The sequence below is a fragment of the Stegostoma tigrinum genome, chromosome 9 (assembly GCF_030684315.1).
Source record: "Stegostoma tigrinum isolate sSteTig4 chromosome 9, sSteTig4.hap1, whole genome shotgun sequence".
NCBI classification, from domain to species: Eukaryota; Metazoa; Chordata; class Chondrichthyes; order Orectolobiformes; family Stegostomatidae; genus Stegostoma; species Stegostoma tigrinum.
Window position 1 is genome coordinate 89,733,641 of NC_081362.1, and position 18,945 is coordinate 89,752,585.

The 18,945-nt window shown below is 44.5% G+C and overlaps 1 protein-coding gene across 2 annotated transcripts in view; it reads left to right on the forward strand.

The window, feature by feature from the left end:
- Positions 1 to 3,594: 3,594 nt before the first annotated feature.
- The window catches only part of arfgef3 (ARFGEF family member 3), a 147,864-nt gene continuing 132,513 nt past the window's right edge, over positions 3,595 to 18,945 (forward strand). For both annotated transcript variants that reach the window (XM_059648743.1, XM_059648744.1), the window contains exons 1-2: positions 3,595 to 4,061; positions 13,368 to 13,419. In XM_059648743.1, the coding sequence (XP_059504726.1) occupies positions 3,977 to 4,061; positions 13,368 to 13,419 (137 nt within the window). In that variant the 5' untranslated portion in view covers positions 3,595 to 3,976. The remainder of the gene's footprint in view (positions 4,062 to 13,367; positions 13,420 to 18,945) is intronic.

The window sequence follows — 18,945 nt, forward strand, 5'->3', positions numbered from 1 at the left end:
CTATGTGGTAGGAGGGACACAACGGCCTAGTGGTATTATCACTGGACTGTTAGTCCAGAGATTTATCCAGATTCAAATCTTGCTATGGCAAAGGGAATTTGAATCCTCAAAACATATGGAATTAACTGTCTAATTGTTCCGTCAAGTGTGTGAAATTAGTGTAGTTGGGATACTAATGTCCTCGGGGAGGAATTCTGCCATCCTTACAAGGTCTGGCCTACCTGTGACTCCAGACCCACAGCAATGTGAATGGACAGTAAATGTTGGGCCAGTTGGTAACACTGTCATTGAATGAATTAAAAAAAAGGTTTTTACTTGAAATTATACTACCCCTCTTGACCTGTGGGCCTTCCTTGCAAGGTTATTGCTGATCACTATTTATTGGGAATGACTCTTAATATTCATTCACTGGATGTGAGTGTCACTGGTTAGGCATTTATTTTCTTCCCCTAATCTCCCAGAGGAAATTGTTGAGGGTCTGGAGTCACACGTAGGCCAAACCAGGCAAAGACAGCAGATTTCCTTCCGTGAAGGGCATTAGTGAGGTAGATGGGCTTTTCCCCAACAATAGTCGCCATCAGGCTCTTAATTCCAGATATTTATTGAGTTCAAATTTCAACATCCAGTGTGACAGGATTCAGGCCCCGATCCCTAGAACATTACCTGGGTCTTTGGGATTAATAGTCTAGTGATAATCACAGAATCCTGGGGTGACACAGGGGCTCAGTGGTTAGCACTGCTGCCTCGTAGTGCCAGGGACCTGAGTTTGATTCCAGCCTTGGGTGGCTATCTGTGTGAACTTTGCCTGTTCTCCCTGTGTCTCCATGAGTTCCTTCCTGGTGCTGTAGTTTCCCCCTATGGTCCAAAGATGTGTAGATTAGGTGATGAAGGGTCTAGGCCCGAAACGTCAGCTTTTGTGCTCCTGAGATGCTGCTTGGCCTGCTGTGTTCATCCAGCTTTGCACTTTGTTATAGTAGATTAGGTGGATTGACCATGCTAGCCACTGCCCCATGGGTGTCCAGGCATGTGCGGACCAGGTGGGTTTGGTGTGGTAAATGTGGACTTACAGAGATCGAGTGGGATGCACTTCAGTGGGTTAATGCTGACCATAAGGGGTGAATAGCCTCTTTCCACACTGTAGGGATTATATGATAAACCACTAGGCCATCGCCTCTCTTCCTGGATGGTTAGAAGTGAATCATATTAATGTTGGATTAGAAGACCATGTTGGCTCACACCAACAATCAGGACAGCAGCTCTGTCCTATGGGATATTGGTGAGCCACAATCTGGTAGCTTTATGGTCATTTCCATTGATCCCAGCATCTACTTCCAGCTATTTCAAAAGCAATACAAATTCCCCACACTGCTTTGAGAGATTTCACAGTATGTACTCTGGGTTATAATATGCCAGAGCTTCACTCCCAAGATGACCAACAATATTTGACTCTCCTGACTGAAGGGTGGCTGAAAATGTAGGAAGAAAGGCCATCCCAGCGCGAACTGTTTGTGGCCTGAAGCCAATAGTTTCCTTCATTGACACTAACGTGACTGATTCCAATGGATAGACATTTGTTGAGGATACAATGGTATCTCAGAGGAGGGGGTGACTGCCGCAGTCATCACCACCTACTTAATGATGGATTGGCAACAAATGCTGACCACCTCAGCGTTTAAAGCCCACAGACAACTATTTTTTTTAAAAATTGACTCCTCCAAGATCTGGGCATGGAATGTTGCAGATAAATTACATTTGCTTCATAGATTTAAGTCAGATTTGAAGTTAAAATAGGAAGTTAGGATGATTTTAATTCTACTGCTTTTCCACAGCAAAATAGAGACAACATTACATCTGTTGTGAGAGACATGGCTACACTGTAGGAGTAGACAGAGACTCCAGGGTCTTGGGGAGATCCCAGAGATTGGATTTGAGAAGTTAACTCTTTCAAAAGTGCCAGCGTTGACTCAATAGGCTGAATAGACCAGATCGACGCTGTAAACATAAATTGTAATATCGGAAAAAATCTCTGCTTTGACAAGTCATATGTTTCAATTCAGCGTTTTACATTTGTTGTTGCCAGAAATGTCGATTTATTGGCCGCATTGTCTGCAATTTATTTTGCACATGAACTGCAGGCTGCAGATGTTATACCTTGATGCAGATGTTTGACTCTCTGTTGCAGTTGTTATATCTTGCTGGAGATCTTTTACTTGTGCCTTGACTTCCTTGCTCTGACTCTGCTGTAGTTTCAGCCTCTGAACTCCAGATGTTGGAGCCATTATTCTTCAGATGTTTTCACACGACTGCTCCGGGGCCAGTGATGTCCTAGTGACGTTATCGCTGGACTGTTAATCCAGAGCTCCTGGTAACACTTTAGGAACCTGAGTTCAAATCCCACCACGGCAGATGGAGGAATTTGAGCTCAATAAAAAATAAAATCTGGAATTCAGAGGCTAATGATCACCATAAATCCATTGCCAATTATTGGAAAAACTCATCTGGTTCACTAATGTCCTTTAGGGAAGGAAACCGCTATCCTTACCTGGTCTCGCCCACATGTGAATCCAGACTCACAGCAATGTGGTTGACTCTTAACTGCCCTCTGGGCAATTAGGGATGGGCAATAAACGCTGCTTAGCCAGTGATGCCCGTATGAAGTTTAAAAAAGTATCTATCTGTGACACACTGGGATCCAGATGTTTCACGTTTGAATCATAGAACCCCTACAGTGTGGAAACAGGCCTTTCAGCCCAACAAATCTACACTGGCCCTTGAAGCACCCCACCCAGACCTATACCCCTGTAACCCACCTAATCTACACTTCTGTGAACACAATGGACAATTTAGCATGGCCAATCCACCTAACTTGCATATCTTTTGGACTGTGGGAGGAAACTGGAGCACCCAGAGGAGACCCACACAAACATGAGGAGAATGTGCAAACTCCACACAGACAGTCTCCTGAGGGTGGAATTGAACCCAGGTCCCTGGTGCTGTGAGGCAGCAGTGCTAATCACTGAGCCACCGTGCCAGCCCACCTGCTTGATTCCACTCCAGATGTCTCCTTGTGGATTATCTGATCTCCAGATGTTGTGACTCTGACTCTGCAGATGTTTCAACTTTCACTACTCCAGGTGTTTTCTCACAGACTCCCTGAGCTCCAGACGTTTTGCAGACAAAGTTTCTATCATTGACCTTCCAGGAGAATCCTCCTCTTGGATCGAGATTGCTTAGTTTTGACTCTGCAGCTTTGCTTTGGCACTTTGTACCAGATATTTCAACTATAATTCTTGCAGTTTGCTCTACACCTTTGATTCTGCTCCAGATGTTGAACTCTGCTGCAGATGTTTCTTTTTAAAATCTTGTCTCTGTTCCAGCTGTTTCAGCAGTGACTCTGCAATATATGTTTGACTCAGGTGTTACATTTCTGACTCTATTGCGGCTACTTACGTGTTTTTTTTCATTCGTGCCCCCATGTTATAATGTGTGTCTCTTTCCCTCCTCTCTCTCTCTCTTTCCACGGCCAGTTTGAGCTCCAGTTCCAGAGTTTCCAGCCGATGCCAGGGATTACAGTATGAGCTCCGGTGATGGAGAGTGGGCAGGGCAGTGACTGTGCTGAGCTCCAGGGAAATCGGGAGGGGGGTGGTGGATCTGGGGATGAGATACCCAGGTCTGGAGGTCGGTGCATCAATGTAGTGACACCGTAGCTGTGTCTTGGACAGCGCCTCAGCCAGGTTTGCAAATCCCTCCTCTTCCCATTATATTTATTTACTTATATATTCTACCCCCCCCCCACCCCAATTCATAAACAGGCAGACGTGTCCCTAGATCTAGAGGGCAGGCTTTGCCTGGTTCCCTTATCCTCCACCTCTCAATGACTCGCAGGTAACATCGTAACTTGATTTATCTCCCCATTTCCAACCAAGCCGTTTATACTACCCCAGTTCCTCCTCCCCTTCTGTCTGGTGCTGAAATCATGGATGAAATTTTGAAGAAGATTTCGAAGGAAGCAACGGGGAACAAGTACAAGGCTCTAAGGGATGCCTGCACTTTAGCATGTGGTAAGCACCGATCTCCCTCCTTTCCCCCTACCCTTTCCGGACAATTTGGATTGTAACTTCCAGCCTTTCCTTTGTATATTCATGAAGTGTCTTCAGACGGGGGAAGGCTGGAGGTTTGGAATTTGCTTTTTTTTCAGGGCACTCTGCAACAGTTTACGTTCAGAGGAAAACCCGGAGAGGATGCGACCGTACCTGGTTTTGTATCTACGTGAGTTTTAATGACAGAATCAAGTGGCACCCAGAGGGCGGCCATTCGATCCCTTATTGATTGTGCTAGCTCTTTGAACGAGAAATCTAATTAGTCTCACTTTGCCCAACGCCCCGGATATATTTCAAATATATTTTTGAACTTTGGTGTTAATTTTTTTTCCTCCATACGTTTCAGGCAGTGCATTTTAGCTGGTACTTCTCTTATATGAAAGGATAGCTACCCTCATATCTCTGTCTCCAGCCTCCAGTTTTCTTAAGTCTATATCTTTAAGTTTAAGGCTCTTGGATACAATGGTAGTGATCCTACCTTTAGGCCAGAAGGTTTGGATCACATTCTGCCTGCCCCAGCAGTGTGTCTTGACATTTCTGAGCATATAACTCTGATATAAAATAGCAGGTACCAACTTTGTGACATTGGAAGCCATCATTTATGCCACACAAATGCCAGGCAATGATCATTTCCAACATGAGTGAACATAACCATCACCCCTGGCCCGTCAATGCCCATTATCATGTCAGGAAATCGCCTCACCATGGTTTATCATTGACCAGAAACCACACTGAACTGGATGTGTCAGAACTTTGGCTACAAGAGCCGGTCAGAAGTCAGAAATTCGGTGGCAAATATCAAAACTCCTGTCTTGCTGCTGCCTGTTCATTTATTTTTATACCTGGGATGTAGGCATCACTGACTGGGCCAGCATTTATTGCCCTGGAGAAGGTGATGGTGAGCTGCCTTTCTGAACACTGCAGTCCTTGATATGTATGAACACCCACAATGAGGGAGCTCCAGGATTTTGACCTAGCGACAGTGAAGGAATATTGACTAGAATTCTTTGATGAGGTAACAAGCAATATATATGAAGGGGAGGCAATGGATATAATGTATTTGGATTTTCAGAAGGTGTTTGATAAAGTATCACATGTTAGGCTATTTAATAAGATAAGAACCCATTGTGTTAGAGGTGGGGTATTTGCATAGATAAAGGATTGGCTAACGAATAGAAGCCTGAGAGTTGGAATATGGGGACATTTTCAGGCTGGCAAATTGTGCCTCAGAGATCAGCACTGGGACCACAATTATTGACATATGTTAATGACTTGGATGAGGAAAGTGAACCTTGCAGAAGATACAGAAATAGATGGGAAGGCAAATGATGAGGATGACACAAGCACACCATAGAGGGATAGCAACAAGTTATGTGAGTGGGTAAAGAGTTAACGTACGGAATATGATATAGTGGGAAAATATGAGGAGAGTGGAGAAAGGTGGCAGAAAGCTATGCAACAGAGGGATTTAGGAGTCCTTGTCCATGATCTCAAAAAGCCAACACTCAATATCATTGGATAGTAGGAAATAGAGTATAAGGAGGGAGGTTTTGTCAAACTGTACAAGGCACTAGTCAGACCATAGCTGGAATCTTGTGAACAGTATTGGGCCCCTTTGTTTAAGAAAAGATATTCTGACATTGAAGTAGTCCAGAAAAGCTTTGCTAGGCTGATACCAGGCATGGAGGAACAGTTTTATGAGGAGAGGTTGAGTAGGTAGGGACTGTACTGATTATAATCTAGAAGGATGAAAGGTGACCTTATTGAAATATGCAAAATTCTTAGGGACCTTGACACGGTAGATTTGGAGGGGTTGTTTCTCCTTGTAGCAGAGTCTAGGACCAGAAGGTATAATCTCAGAATGTCGGGTCACACATTTCACACAGAGATGGGGAGAAATTTCTTCTTTCAGAGTGTAGTAAGACTGTGGAGTTCTTTACCACAGTGGGCAATCAAGTCTGGGTCATTAAGTATATTCAAGGGTAAGATAGACAGATTTTAATTAGTAAGGGAATTTAGGGAAAAGGCAGGAAAGTAAAGTTGAAGATTATCAGATCAGGCATGATGTCATTCAATGTTAGTTCAGACTGGATGGGCTGGATGGCCTACTTCTGCTACTGCGTCTTATAGTCTGAAGTCAGGAAGGTGTGTAGCTTGGAAGGGACATTGCAGGTGATGCTGCCCACATGTGTTTGCTGCCCAGTACTTAGTACTCTCCATGGATGAGTGCAGCTCCAACAGCTCTTAAAAAGCTTTACGCTGCAGAATGAAGCAGCCCGCTTGTTTGGGACCCATCAATCTCTGTCAACTGTTGAACAACATTTGGAAGAAGAACTGAGGTTGGGAAGGGCATAATATCTAGTTCAGGTGGAGGGCCTCAATGTGCATCACCAAGATAGAGGGGATAGCCAGCGACTTTTTCCCAGGGCAGAAATACTATTGCAAGAAGGCATCATTTTAAGATGATTGGAGGAAGCTATAGGGGAGATGTCAGAGGTAGGTTTTTTACACAGAGAGGGTTGGGCATTGAATGCGCTGCTGGCAGTGGTAGTGGAGTCAGATACTTTAGAGACTTTAAGTGGCTCTTGGATAGACACATGGAGGATAGTAGAATGTAGGGTACGCAGGGTAGTTTGATCTTAGTAGGATAATAGGTCGGCGCAGCATTGTGGGCCAAAGTGCCTGTACTGTGTTGTACCGTTCTATGTTCTAACAGTCTGTCCTACCACCACTGGCATACAGTGGCAGTAGTTTGTACCATCTACAAGATACACTTTTAACATATCCCTTGACAGGTCTGGACATCAATCACAAGTGGTAGGCATTTATTGCCCATCCCAAATTGCCCTTTGAGAGGCTAGCTGTCTCCTTGAACCACTGCTGACCATCTCATGACCTATCTGTAGCAGTTTGGTACAAATGAGTAACTCAGCCACTTCAGAGGACCATTCAGAGTTAGCCACTTTGCTGCAGGCCTGGACTCACATGTGTGCCGGACAGGGTAAAGATGACAGACTTCCTTCTGTAAAGGAGTGGAAATGTAGAACTAGGTGGCGGTTCTGATTTGAAAGTGTGTGGAGGAGGGAGTAGGGGGAAGGTAGTCAGAGTGATCTGGAGCTGGGATCAGTTGTGTGAGGCCTGACCTGGAACGAGGAATCCTTTGGAAAGTGGGTACACAAGGATGATGAGGCCAGGAGGAGAATGTGCACCTCTTGGTCAATTTGCCTGTCAACACCCACTTTCAGCATTCAGATGTGAAGAATGTGACTCTAAGGAATGATGAAACAGCTAGCCCCCCGGAGGGAATTGATCCCAACATGAATCAAGAGAAGAAGAGAGAAATAGATACGATAACATTCTGTGAATGGCAGTAATAAATCTGAATAGGAAGATTGAGTCCCAGTGTTGGTATCTTACAGTTCTTGTTTTATTGCTGATAAGCAATGTGCAATAGCCTAATGGTATTGTCACTGGACTGTTAATGCAGCTAATGTTCTGGGGTCAAATCTTGTCATGGTAGAATTTGAATTCAGTTTAAAAATCTGGAATTAAGAGTTTAATGATGACCATAAAGCCATTGCTGATTGTTGGGGGAAAAACCAGTCCGGTTCACTAATGTCTTTTAGGGAAGGAGACAACCATTCTTACCTGGTCTTACCTACATGTGACTCCAGACCCACCACAATGTGGCTCTCTTAACTTCCTTCTGGGATGGGCAATAAATGCTGGTCTGGCTAGCAACACTCCCAACTGTGATGAATAAAAAAAAATATTTGGGACAAGATGTTCCCTGATGTGAAAATTCTTAAGCAAAATACTTGTAGGCCTGTAGCAATATCACTGATTAGAATGAGTCAGTGTTTCTGTTCTAGTGTCACATCAACACGGTGTTCTTCCCCAGGCCCTGGTCTCGATTATTATCTTGCCAATAAGCCAGGTAAAGTCATTTGAAAATTGTTTCCTAAGCAATAAAGAATTGTTGAGCAGCTTTAATATTTACTGATACGTTACAGCATAACAGGAAGGTTAAATTCTCTGCCGTCAGCATTGTTACAATGTCATTCCCTTGCCTTGTTCTCTCGTTGGATTTCCTTTTTATTTAAATAAAATGCTGCCAGGCCCAACAGCTTGACAGTCCTGCTGGAAAACAGGCAGGCTTGTGGATTCCAGCTCCCATTATAGATCCCGTGATCCCTGGCAACATGAATTAGTTTGTTCCGTCACCATAAATCAGTAGACGCAACGACGAGGAGCAGCAAACACCTCACATGCAAGACTCTCGTATGCATTTAAAACGTGGCCGTCACTCTTCTGCCAAATGTTTGGGACACCTATCTCCTTTTTCTCAGTTTTTAGGTTGATAATTCTCCTGCAAAATGCCTTGGGCAGCTTTTTAATTTAAAGGCACTACCGTAAATAGCGCTGGGCTTCTGAGCACCCAGGAGAGCACTATCACTTTACAATGTTCTGTGTTCACTAGGTTGACTCCAGGGTTCGGGTTGCTTGGCATGGACGCCCAAACTGTAAAATGTAGAATGCTGGCTTCCCCTGTCCCTTTCCCAAAAGTAACTAACTGACAGCAGATGCCAGAATCTACTTTGACCCTATTTACTGATTTAAACATTGTGTGTTTGTGCATCTCCAGGCAACGCACTTAATCAACTTAGAAACATCCAGGCAACATCAGAGAAGAGAAAATGCCAGCTGGCTCATTGGATGCTATGTACCTAACCTGGTCAATTAGAATCATAGAATCCCAATGGTGTGGAAGCAGGCCATTCAGCCCACTGGCCTACACCAATCCTTCAAACCACATCCCATCATTTTCTATGCCCATCAATTTAACCCACACACCAATGGACTGTGGGGGAAACTGGAGCACCCAGATGAAACCCACAGGGAGAATATGCAATCTCCACACAGACAGTCACCTGAGGGTGGAAATGAACCCAGATCTCTGGCTGTGTGAGGCAGCAGTGCTAACCACTGAACCACCATGCTGCCCCTAGTTTAGATGGATTTGAGAAGCTGGAAATGTTCTCATTGGAGAGGATTAAGAGGAGATTTGATAGAGCTGTTAAATTTCATTTTGTTGGACAAATGGCCTCTTTTGTGCTGTATGCCTTTATGATTACCTTACTGAAACATATGGTCCTGGGGTCCTGATCTAACCGGGGGTCCAAGGTGTGCTCCCTCAAGCCTGTGCCACTACTCTCCCTCCCTTGAAGATTATTCTGTACATTTGGCACTCTTTTGCATGAATTGCTGCCACCTTGCAGGGAACTTCCAAGCCATTTAAAGAGACAGAACATGTAGGAGGACAGCAGCAGCCCAAGGAGAGGGCTGAAGACCATCCTGGGCCAGCAAACCCCATTCAGCCAGTTGTGCCCATGTCATGAGAATGAATTTTAAAACAAATCAGATTTTAGAAGGAAGTGACTGTGTTTATTAGTAATGAGATGTAAATACCTCCTGACATTGCCGGGTGCGGGGGGGGGGGTTTATCAGTCACATTGAAAGCAGCGCACAGCTTGCCATTTCTAATTTCTTGCCAGCATGTTGTCAGGATCAAATGTGTCTATCACGAAGGGTGGGTGGAGGCTTGGCCCAGAGGGTGCAGACTCCATCTGCCAGGAAGGCAGGGTTGCGGAGATAGGGTGGAGGGCTGGGTCTCGTTGGGATGCCCTTCAGCGGGTCGGTGTGGACTCGATGGGCCGAATGGCCTGTTTCCACACTGTGGGGATTCAATGCTAGTATGAATGGGGCACGGAAGGGGAAGAGTGGAGAGGGAGTTTGAATCAGGGAGACAGTATACCAGAAATACAATGGTGCATTTCTCTGGGGGAGTGAACTAAAATAAAGGGCCTCCTAGGGACAATGCAGATCTTAGTGAGTCATTCCCTGCTGCTGAGCAAACGTCAGCACAGACATTAATTGAAATGGATCTGCTGGGTTCCCAGCAACAGGCTGCATCTCCTGCTCTGTCACCATGGAAACCAGGTATTACCAACCCCGCACTTGTAGAACCACAGCTATGAAGCCGCCTCTTATATAATCCAGAGATGACACCGTTCCATGGATAGTCAAGTGTTGCGCGAAGAAAGCAAACAAATGACTCTATTACAACTATTATTTTTATTTTACTCATTGACATATATACCAACATTGATATGCATTCATAAAGCTCCTGTAACATCATAAGTGTCTCGTAGTGCTTCAGAGGATTAGAAAATAAAATTTTGTAGGCTCTGAACCACATCAGGAGACACTCAGTCAAATAAAAGCTTTGTCAAAGGAGTAGCTGTTAAGTAGTGTCTTAGAGGAAAGGGAGAGTGAGAGGTAGAGATTTTTACTGAGGAAATTCCGGAGGTGAGGGCCTAGGTAGCCATGGGCATGTTTCGTAATGGTTGAGCAATTAAAATCTAGGATGCCTAAGCAGCCAGAATTAAAGGAGTGTGCGTTTTTTTAAATTCACCTACAGATAGTGGGCGTTACTTATATTCCAGCATTTCTTGCCCTTCCCTTACTGCCCTAAGGTGGGTGACCTACTCTGTTGCACAGCTTCTGTCTCATATGGTGTAGGTATATCCACAGTGCTATTAATGTAAGTCAGGATGTTCTGTGGCCTAAAGGGGAATTTCCCCATGAATCTGCTAAAATTGGCTTTCTGGATGCCAGAAGTTGCGGGTTTGGAAGGTGCTGTCTGAAGAAACTTGATGATTTGCTGTAGGGCTCCTTGTAGATGGTAAATATTACTGCTACTTTGGTAGAGAGACTGAATGTTGAAGGTGGTGGATGGGGTGCCAGTCAAGCGGGCTGCTTTGTCCTGGATGGCGTCAAGCTTTTGAGCATTGTTGGGGCTGCACTCATCGGCAAATATTCCATTATGTTCCTGACTTGTGCCTTGTAAATAGTAGACAGGCTTTGGGGACTCACCACAGGATTCTTAGTCTCTGACCTGCTTTTGTAGCCACCGCATTGATATTGGCTTGTCTAGCTGAATACTTAGTAACCCTGAGAATATTGATAGGGATGGGGGGTGGGGGATTGGAATTCACTGATGGTAATTCCATTGAATGACAGGCTTTTGTTAGACTTATCATTGCTGGCGTTTGTATTGCATGGATGTTACTTGCTACTTGTCAGCTCAAACCTGGGTGTTCCTCAGGTCTTGTTGCATAGGGGCACAGACTGCTTCAGTATCAGAGGAGTTGCCCATCCCTGTCTGATTTATATTTGACCTGTGTCCCTGCCCAATGGACCATACTGGCTGCTGTCCAGTTATAGAGTAAACAGGCCGTTCGGCCGAGCTTCCCCATACTGCCCAGTTTTCACAATTAAACTAGTCCTATTTTCCTAGGTTTGATCCACATCCCTCCATACCTGTCCCATCCATAGAACCCATTCAGTGTTTTGCTTGACATTTTCACTGTTAATGTCTGTAATGTCATGACATTACAAACTTTTAACATAAGATGTGTTGAACAAAGTATTTTTAAGCTACTTATTCCTGAGATAATAAAAAGATTCGGACAGCACTTTCAAAATAATTTATAATCTTAGCTGTCTTCAGAATAAAAATATTTGAAATCATAAGTGGGTCTTCCAATGCTGTGGTATGTCCTTATCTGGACTGGAAGGTCTGGGTGCATGTCTCACTTTCCCCAGAGGTGAGTTATCACATAATTGAGCAGCTTGATTAAAAGTAATTAATATTTGTTCTTTGAATGAAATGTTTTATCGAAGATCATGCCCATGTATTGAGTCGCTTTCTGGGCCATTGCAGGGGCTAGTTTAGAGCCAACTGCTTTGCTGTTGGTCTGGAGTCACCTGTAGGCCAGGATGGGTAAAGCTGACAGATTTTCCTTCATAAAGGATATTGGATAGGTTTTCCTGACATTTAATGACAGCTTCATGTTTGTGATGGCTAGCTTTCGATTCCAGCTTTTATTAATGGAATGAAAAACCCACTAACAGTCATTTGAATCCATGCCTCAGAACCTTAACTTGGACCCTAGTCCAAACAGCATTATCACTTTGCTACTATTTTGGCCAGGATAGGAGGAATTTGGCGATTCTGGAAGGTCGCGGGGCTGAAGAACGTCACAGAGATTGAGAGGAGCCAGGCCCTGGTGAATTTTAAAATCAAGGTTTTGGTGAATGTGGCAATAAGTGGGTGGGACTTCAATTCTATGGCACATGTGGGTTCTGGTTCTTGTGCCATCTGAAGAAAGCTTGAAGGAACACGAGAGCTGAGTACTGGCCTGGGAGCTGTACTCCAGATGGGTAGGTCCACCTTCGTTTGTCACTTATATAAATGACTTGGTTGAGAATTTAGGAGATATTGTTAGTACGTTTGCGGATAACACCAAGACTGGTGATATAGTGGACGGCAAAGACGGTTACCTGGGAATAAATGATTAACTGGGCCTGTAGGCTGAGGAATGGCAGATGGAGTTTAATTTAGATGAATGCAAGGTGTTGCATTTTGGTTGGTCAAACCAGGACAGTCAATGACGGGGCCCTGGTGAGAGTTATAGAACAAAGAGATCTAGGGCAGTAGATTTATAGCTCTTGAAAATGGAATCATAGGTTGACAGGATGGTGAAGAAAGCTTTTGGCATGTTTGCTTTCATTGGTCAGGGGATTGAGTATAGGAGTTGGGACGACCTGTAGTTGTACAAGATGTTGGTAAAGCCACATTTGGAGTACTGCGTGCAGTTCTGGTTGCCCTTCCAAAGAAAGGGTATAATTAAACTAGAAAGATTGCAGAAAAGACTTAGGAGGATGCTATTTGCTCTGGAGGGTTTGAGTTATAAGGAGAGGATGGATAGGCTGGGACTTCTTTCCTTGGAGCGTAGGAGACTGAGGGGTGACCTTATGTAGGTCTATAAAATCATGAGAGGCATAGATAAGATAAATAGCCAACAGTTATTTCCCCATGGTGGGGGAATCTAAAACTAGTTTAAGGTGTGGGGGAGAGACTCAAAAGTGTTCAGAGGAGCAGTTTTTCACACAGAAGGTGTTGAGTGTCTGGAATGGACTGCTAGAGATAGTGGTGGAAGCGAGTAGAATTTTGTCATTTAAGAAACATTTGAACAGATACATGGAGAGAGGGATATGCACCAAACACAGGCAAATGGGACTCGATTATCTGTGAAAACTGGGCAGCATGGACAAGTCAGCCTGAAGGACCTGTTTCCATGCTGTACACTTTGATGACTTTATTCCAAAATTAATTAGAACCTCTTTCACTTGTTTTTACAGAGACACTGGAGTCTGAAAACAATGCTGCCAAGCTACCGACTTATCAATTGAGGTAAGCCTTTGAGTTTTATTAAAGTCTAAAACACATGCATGTGCACCGGATTTGACTAGGTGGATGTAGAAAGGATGTTTCCTCTTGTAGAGTGACCTAGAACTAGGAGTCATAATTTAAAAATAAGGGGACGCTCATTTAAGAGAGTGATGAGAATTTTTTGACTCAGGGGTTTGTGTGTCTTTAGAATTCCCTTCCTCAAGTTTCTGTGGATGCCGAATCTTTAAATATTTGCCAAAGGAGATGAAAGATTATCGGAGGATGTGCAGGAATGTAGAGGAGAGATTAAAATTAGATCAGCCTTGATCGTAGTGAATGTCATAGTGTTTTACCCTTGTTCCTTGTTCATAAGTTCGCATGGGCACATGAAGACAGTCAGTTGTTTCAGATATACTCTAGGAATCCATTATTTGAAGGATGTCCTTTGAAATAGCAGTTGATGTAAAAAGTGGCTCCCATAGCTGAACCTGAGACCTGAACATCGCCCTGTGAACGTGGAATGCTGTGGGTGTCAATTCTGTCAGAAGTCACAAGACACCAGGTTACAGTCCGACAGATTTATTTGAAATCATATGCTTTCAAAGTGCCAGACTTTTCAAACTGTCAGACTTCACCTAACGAAGGAGCAGTGCGCTGAAAGCTTGTGATTTCAAATAAACCTGTTGGACTGTACCCTGGTGTCGTGTGACTTCTGACCTTGACCACCCCAGCCCAACACCGGCAACTCCACGTCGTAAGCTACAAATTCTGTCCCGGATGGTGCTGAGCTCCGGGACCGGTGTTGGAGTTGTACTCATCCAGTCAAGTAGGAAATATTCCATCATGCTGCTAGAATGTTTACAGCATACAAGCAGGCATCTGCCCCATCTGTCAGTGCTGGTTCTTTGCAAAAACAACTCAGCCAATCCCACACCTGCCTGCAAATCTTTTCTCTTCTGATTATTACCCAGTTCCTTTTGGGAAGCATGATTGAACTTCCCTCTACAGACTCTTATCAGTGCATTCCACATCCTAACCGCTATCTACATAAAAAGGGGTTTTCCTCATTTCTCCATTGGCTGTTTTGGGATTCATCTTAAAGTGCTGTCTTCTGATGCTTGCTGCTTCCACCTATGGGAACAGCATCTCCATATCTCCTCTGTGTAGATTCCTCATAATTTTTGCAACTTCTACATCTCATCCCCTCTCAACTTTTTATTCTCAGTGATGGGAAACAAATGATGTGTGACTTGGAGGGGAATTTGCAGATACCGGTGTTCCCATGCACCTAGCTGCCCTAGTCCTCCCAGGTGATTGTGGTCATGGGCTTGGTCTGTACTGTTAAAGGGCTCTTAGTGAGTTCCTGCAATGCACTTGGAGATGGTACACACCACAGCTACTGTGTGTTGATAATGAAAAGAGTGAATGCGGTGCCAATCAAGCAGGCTCAGATCATAGATCGTAGAATCCCTACAGTGTGGGCCAGTCCCACACTGTCCCTCAGGGCATCCCATCCAGACCCATCCCTTATAACCCACCTGAACACTATGGGCAATGTAGCACGGCCAATCCATCTAACTTGCACATCTTTGGACTGTGGAGTCAGCAGATGAATTTGTTGTGCAGAATTCTTGGGCTCGAACCTTCTCTTAGAGCCATAATTTTTGTATTATAGAATCCGTACTGTGTGGAAGCAGGCCATTCAGCCTATTGAGTCCATCCCGACCCTTCAAAGAGCATCCCACCCAGATCCAAGCCCCCATTCCCCCCAAATCCCTGTAACCCTGCATCTTCTCATGCCAATCCACCCAGCTTGCACATCTTTGGACTGTGGGAGGAAACCGGAGCACCCGGAGGAAACCCACGCAGACAAAGGGAGAATGTGCAAACTCCACACAGACAGTCACCTGAGGCTGGAATTGAACCTGGGTCCCTGGTGCTGTGAGGCAGCAGAGCTAACCACTGAGCCACCGTGCTGCCCAATGTTATGCCCTCTGTGGAAAAATTTCCTGGGGCTGGTTGCTGCAGGAATTGACAACCTACACAACACAGCCAAGCTGTCGTTTAGTCAGAATATGATTCAGGGCATGCTTGTCCTATCTGTCTGGAGGCAGGCACTAAGGTGGCTCCCTGTCGGTGGAGTGAATGATTCTTGGTGGCTCTACTCACTGGACTAATAAAGGGCCAAATGTGTGAATAAGCACGGACAGTTCAAGCAACTGTGATCATAAAACCACAAGGAATACCATGCACTATGCCATTTAGCCCCTCAAACTGTGATATAATCATAGCTTGGCTGAGCTGATCTTAGGCTGAGTCTACTCCTCTGCATCGCACCACCCCGCTCTAACTCTCAAATCCTTTAGATCTGACTAATGCAGAGATGCGAGAACTTTGGAAAACTTCACTAATTTTAACTTTAAGTTGCTGAACGTGTTCCAAGATCTTATCAAAACATATTATGATCCTGGACAGTCTTGAATAGGAGGAGGTTCACTGTGGGAGACTAGAATTAGGAAACACATTTTAAGAATAAGATGCCTCTAGTATAAGGCTGCCCTAGCGCTGGTACAGTTAAACTACTGTTCAAAGCTAACCCTCCAGGTGTTAATAGTAGGGGATTCAGTGACGGTAATGCTTTTGAATATCACAGGGTGACAGTCAGGTGCTGTCTTGTCAGAGATGGTCATTACCTGGTGCTGGAATGGTGTCAGTGTTTTCCGCAGTTTCAGCGGGTGGATAACCAGCATCCCAGATAAAGGTTTGTAAATGGCTAAACTTCCAAGCATGTTTATTTACAAGTAGGTGTATTTCGAGAACTTATTTCTGATACTGGACATACTAGTGGAGTAGTATGCCCAGAGATGGGAGGATTGAAACACGCCAGTACCGCCAGTATCTGTGAGTTTTCACGCACGTGTTTGATAATCCTGGTGCACAGCCAGATCGGAATACAGGCTTGGAACAAGTTATAGCACCAGCCTGATTGATGCACTGCAGGACAAACTGGTCTGCTGCTGCCTACACAGTTATCAATATGCGGTTGCAAAAAAGGCTGTATTTAATAAAATTACCATTCACACTCAGGCTGCGGATGTTGTTTAAAAGAATGGGTACTTATTGGCTATTTCTACTCATGTCTAGATCAAACCAGAAGTGTCTTTAGAGGGGACTAGTGAGCCAGTCAGATTCTGTCGGGTTGATGTGATTAGCTGAATGATACAAACAGCCTTCGGAAGCTGAAGCCTGAAGGAGTAGGAGGAGAAGCACTTAGGGATGATGCAAGGTCTGTGGATAATCATATCTGAGTTTGGCAGTTGGAACCCACAACAATCATGAGACAAAATCCTTTGGAAGTGCATTTAAATTTGATTAATATTTCTGAGTGAGACTTTTCCTAATGGGCACTTATAAATCATTCATTAACCTCTACGGACTCACTGGGTGATCAGTCTCCATCCAGGGTGTTGTTCTCGGGTGTTGCTGGCTGTTGGTAATTTCCCAGTCTCCTGTTCCTACCTTGTCCTGTTCATACTCATTGCTGCAAGGCAGGTTTCTCGTGATTAATGTATTTGGAGCTGTGCTTGATGTTGCAAGTCTTCTTAGTATGCTCCTAAACAGTAGTTGATCCCTCAATCATTGTGTAGTCTGGATTTCACACTTGCATGTGGATGATGCAGTGAGGGCTTAGAACACAATGGAGTGGGAAGTATGGAAAAGATTGGTTTTAGAACACTTTGCCCCCACTTCATTGTGTTCCCACTGTTCCATGCCAGCCATGCCAACAAGCAGAGGTGAGGCTGGAGGGATTTTTCACACTTTCAGGGAGCTGTGAATATATTGTAACGTCAGCGCAGGCTTTTTAATAATTCCTTTAATGAACGTTGGTATCGCTGGATAAACCAGCACTTACTGCCACAGAGTCGTAGAATCAGACAGCACGAAAACTCGTCCTTGCTGATCAGATATCCTAAATAAATCTAGTCCCATTTTCCAACATTTGGCTCATGTCCCTCTAAACCCTTTCCATTCTTACACCCATCCAGGTGCCTTTTAAATGTTGTAATTGTACCAGCCCCCTCTACTTCCTCTGGCAGCTCACTATATACACATGCCACTGTCTGCGTGAAGAAGTTGCGCCTTAGGTTTCTTATAAATATTTCCCCTCTCACCTTAAACCTATGCCCTCTAGTTTTGGACTCCCGACCCTGGGGAAAAGACCTTTGCTTTTCCCCCTGCCCTTGCCATACATGATTTTATAAATCTTTATAAAATCACCCCTCAGCCTCCAACGCTCCAGGGTAAAAAGCCCCAGCCTATTCAGCCCGCCCCTATATCCCATCCATAATTACCCTTGAGAAGGGGATGGTAAACTGCGTTACTAAACCATTACTGAACTCCCCCCCCCCGCCAACTCCATAGAGCTGTTAGGAAATGAATTCCAGAATTTTGACTCTCCGTCAGAGAAGGAACGGAGTTATACGGTATGACAGGTTGGCACAACATCAAGGGCCGAAGGGCCTGTACTGTGCTGTAATGTTCTATGTTCTATGTTCTATACTTCCGAGTCATGATGATGAGTGGCTTGACGGGAAACTTGGAGGCGGTGGTACTCCTATGTTGCTGCTGCCCTTGTCAGTCTTGGTGATAGAAGTCACATGTTTGGAAGTTGGCCTCAAAGGAGCCTTGGTGAGTTGCTGCAGTGCATCTTGTAGATGCTATTGAGCGTCGGTGATAGTGGAAGTGAATGTTTCTGGATGGGGTGCAAATCAAACAGGCTGCTTTGCCCATTGAATGCATTTAAGGAGGAGATAGACAGTTCCTGCATTGGTGAAGCACTTCTAACGTGGCCAGGTTTTCCACAGACATTTCCAGAGCCACATCCAATAAAATTCACCACCTACCACCAAAGTATATATTTGGGTCAACGAGTTAGGATTTATAGAGGAGACTGAGAAGTGGAAAGTTTTAGAGGAGGAATTCTACAGTTAAGCACCCAGGCAGCTAAAGACACAGCCACCCAATGTTGGGTCAATGAAAGCTGGGGATTTGCAAGAGGCCGGAATGTGAAAAGTGTAGAGAACTTGAGAGAGTTGTAGGGCTGCAGCTAGGAACTGAGATAGATGTGGGTTGGCCCACAAGGGACTTGAAAATATGGAAAGTTATTTCATAATAACATTGACACACCCCTTAATATTGTAGAACTTGGCACTCATCCATCATCCAGACGTTCTCTCCCTCCCTCAGCATGCACAGTCACAACATAACATCTATGAGATGTGTTGCAACAGCTCAGCAAGACTTCTTTGACAATACCTTGCCAACTCATAACCTTTACCAAATAGAGTGACAAGTGAAGAAAATGTACTGGAACATCACCACCCGGGAAGATTGTCCTCCTGGCCTACAGTAAAGCTGACCTAGAGTGAGGCGGAACAAATGACTGAAGAGCCAGATATATTTTTATTTTCCAGAATCATATTTTTGTATTAATGGTGTCACAATAGTTTCAGAAACATGGAGTCCTCCTCGCTGTTGCTCAGTCTG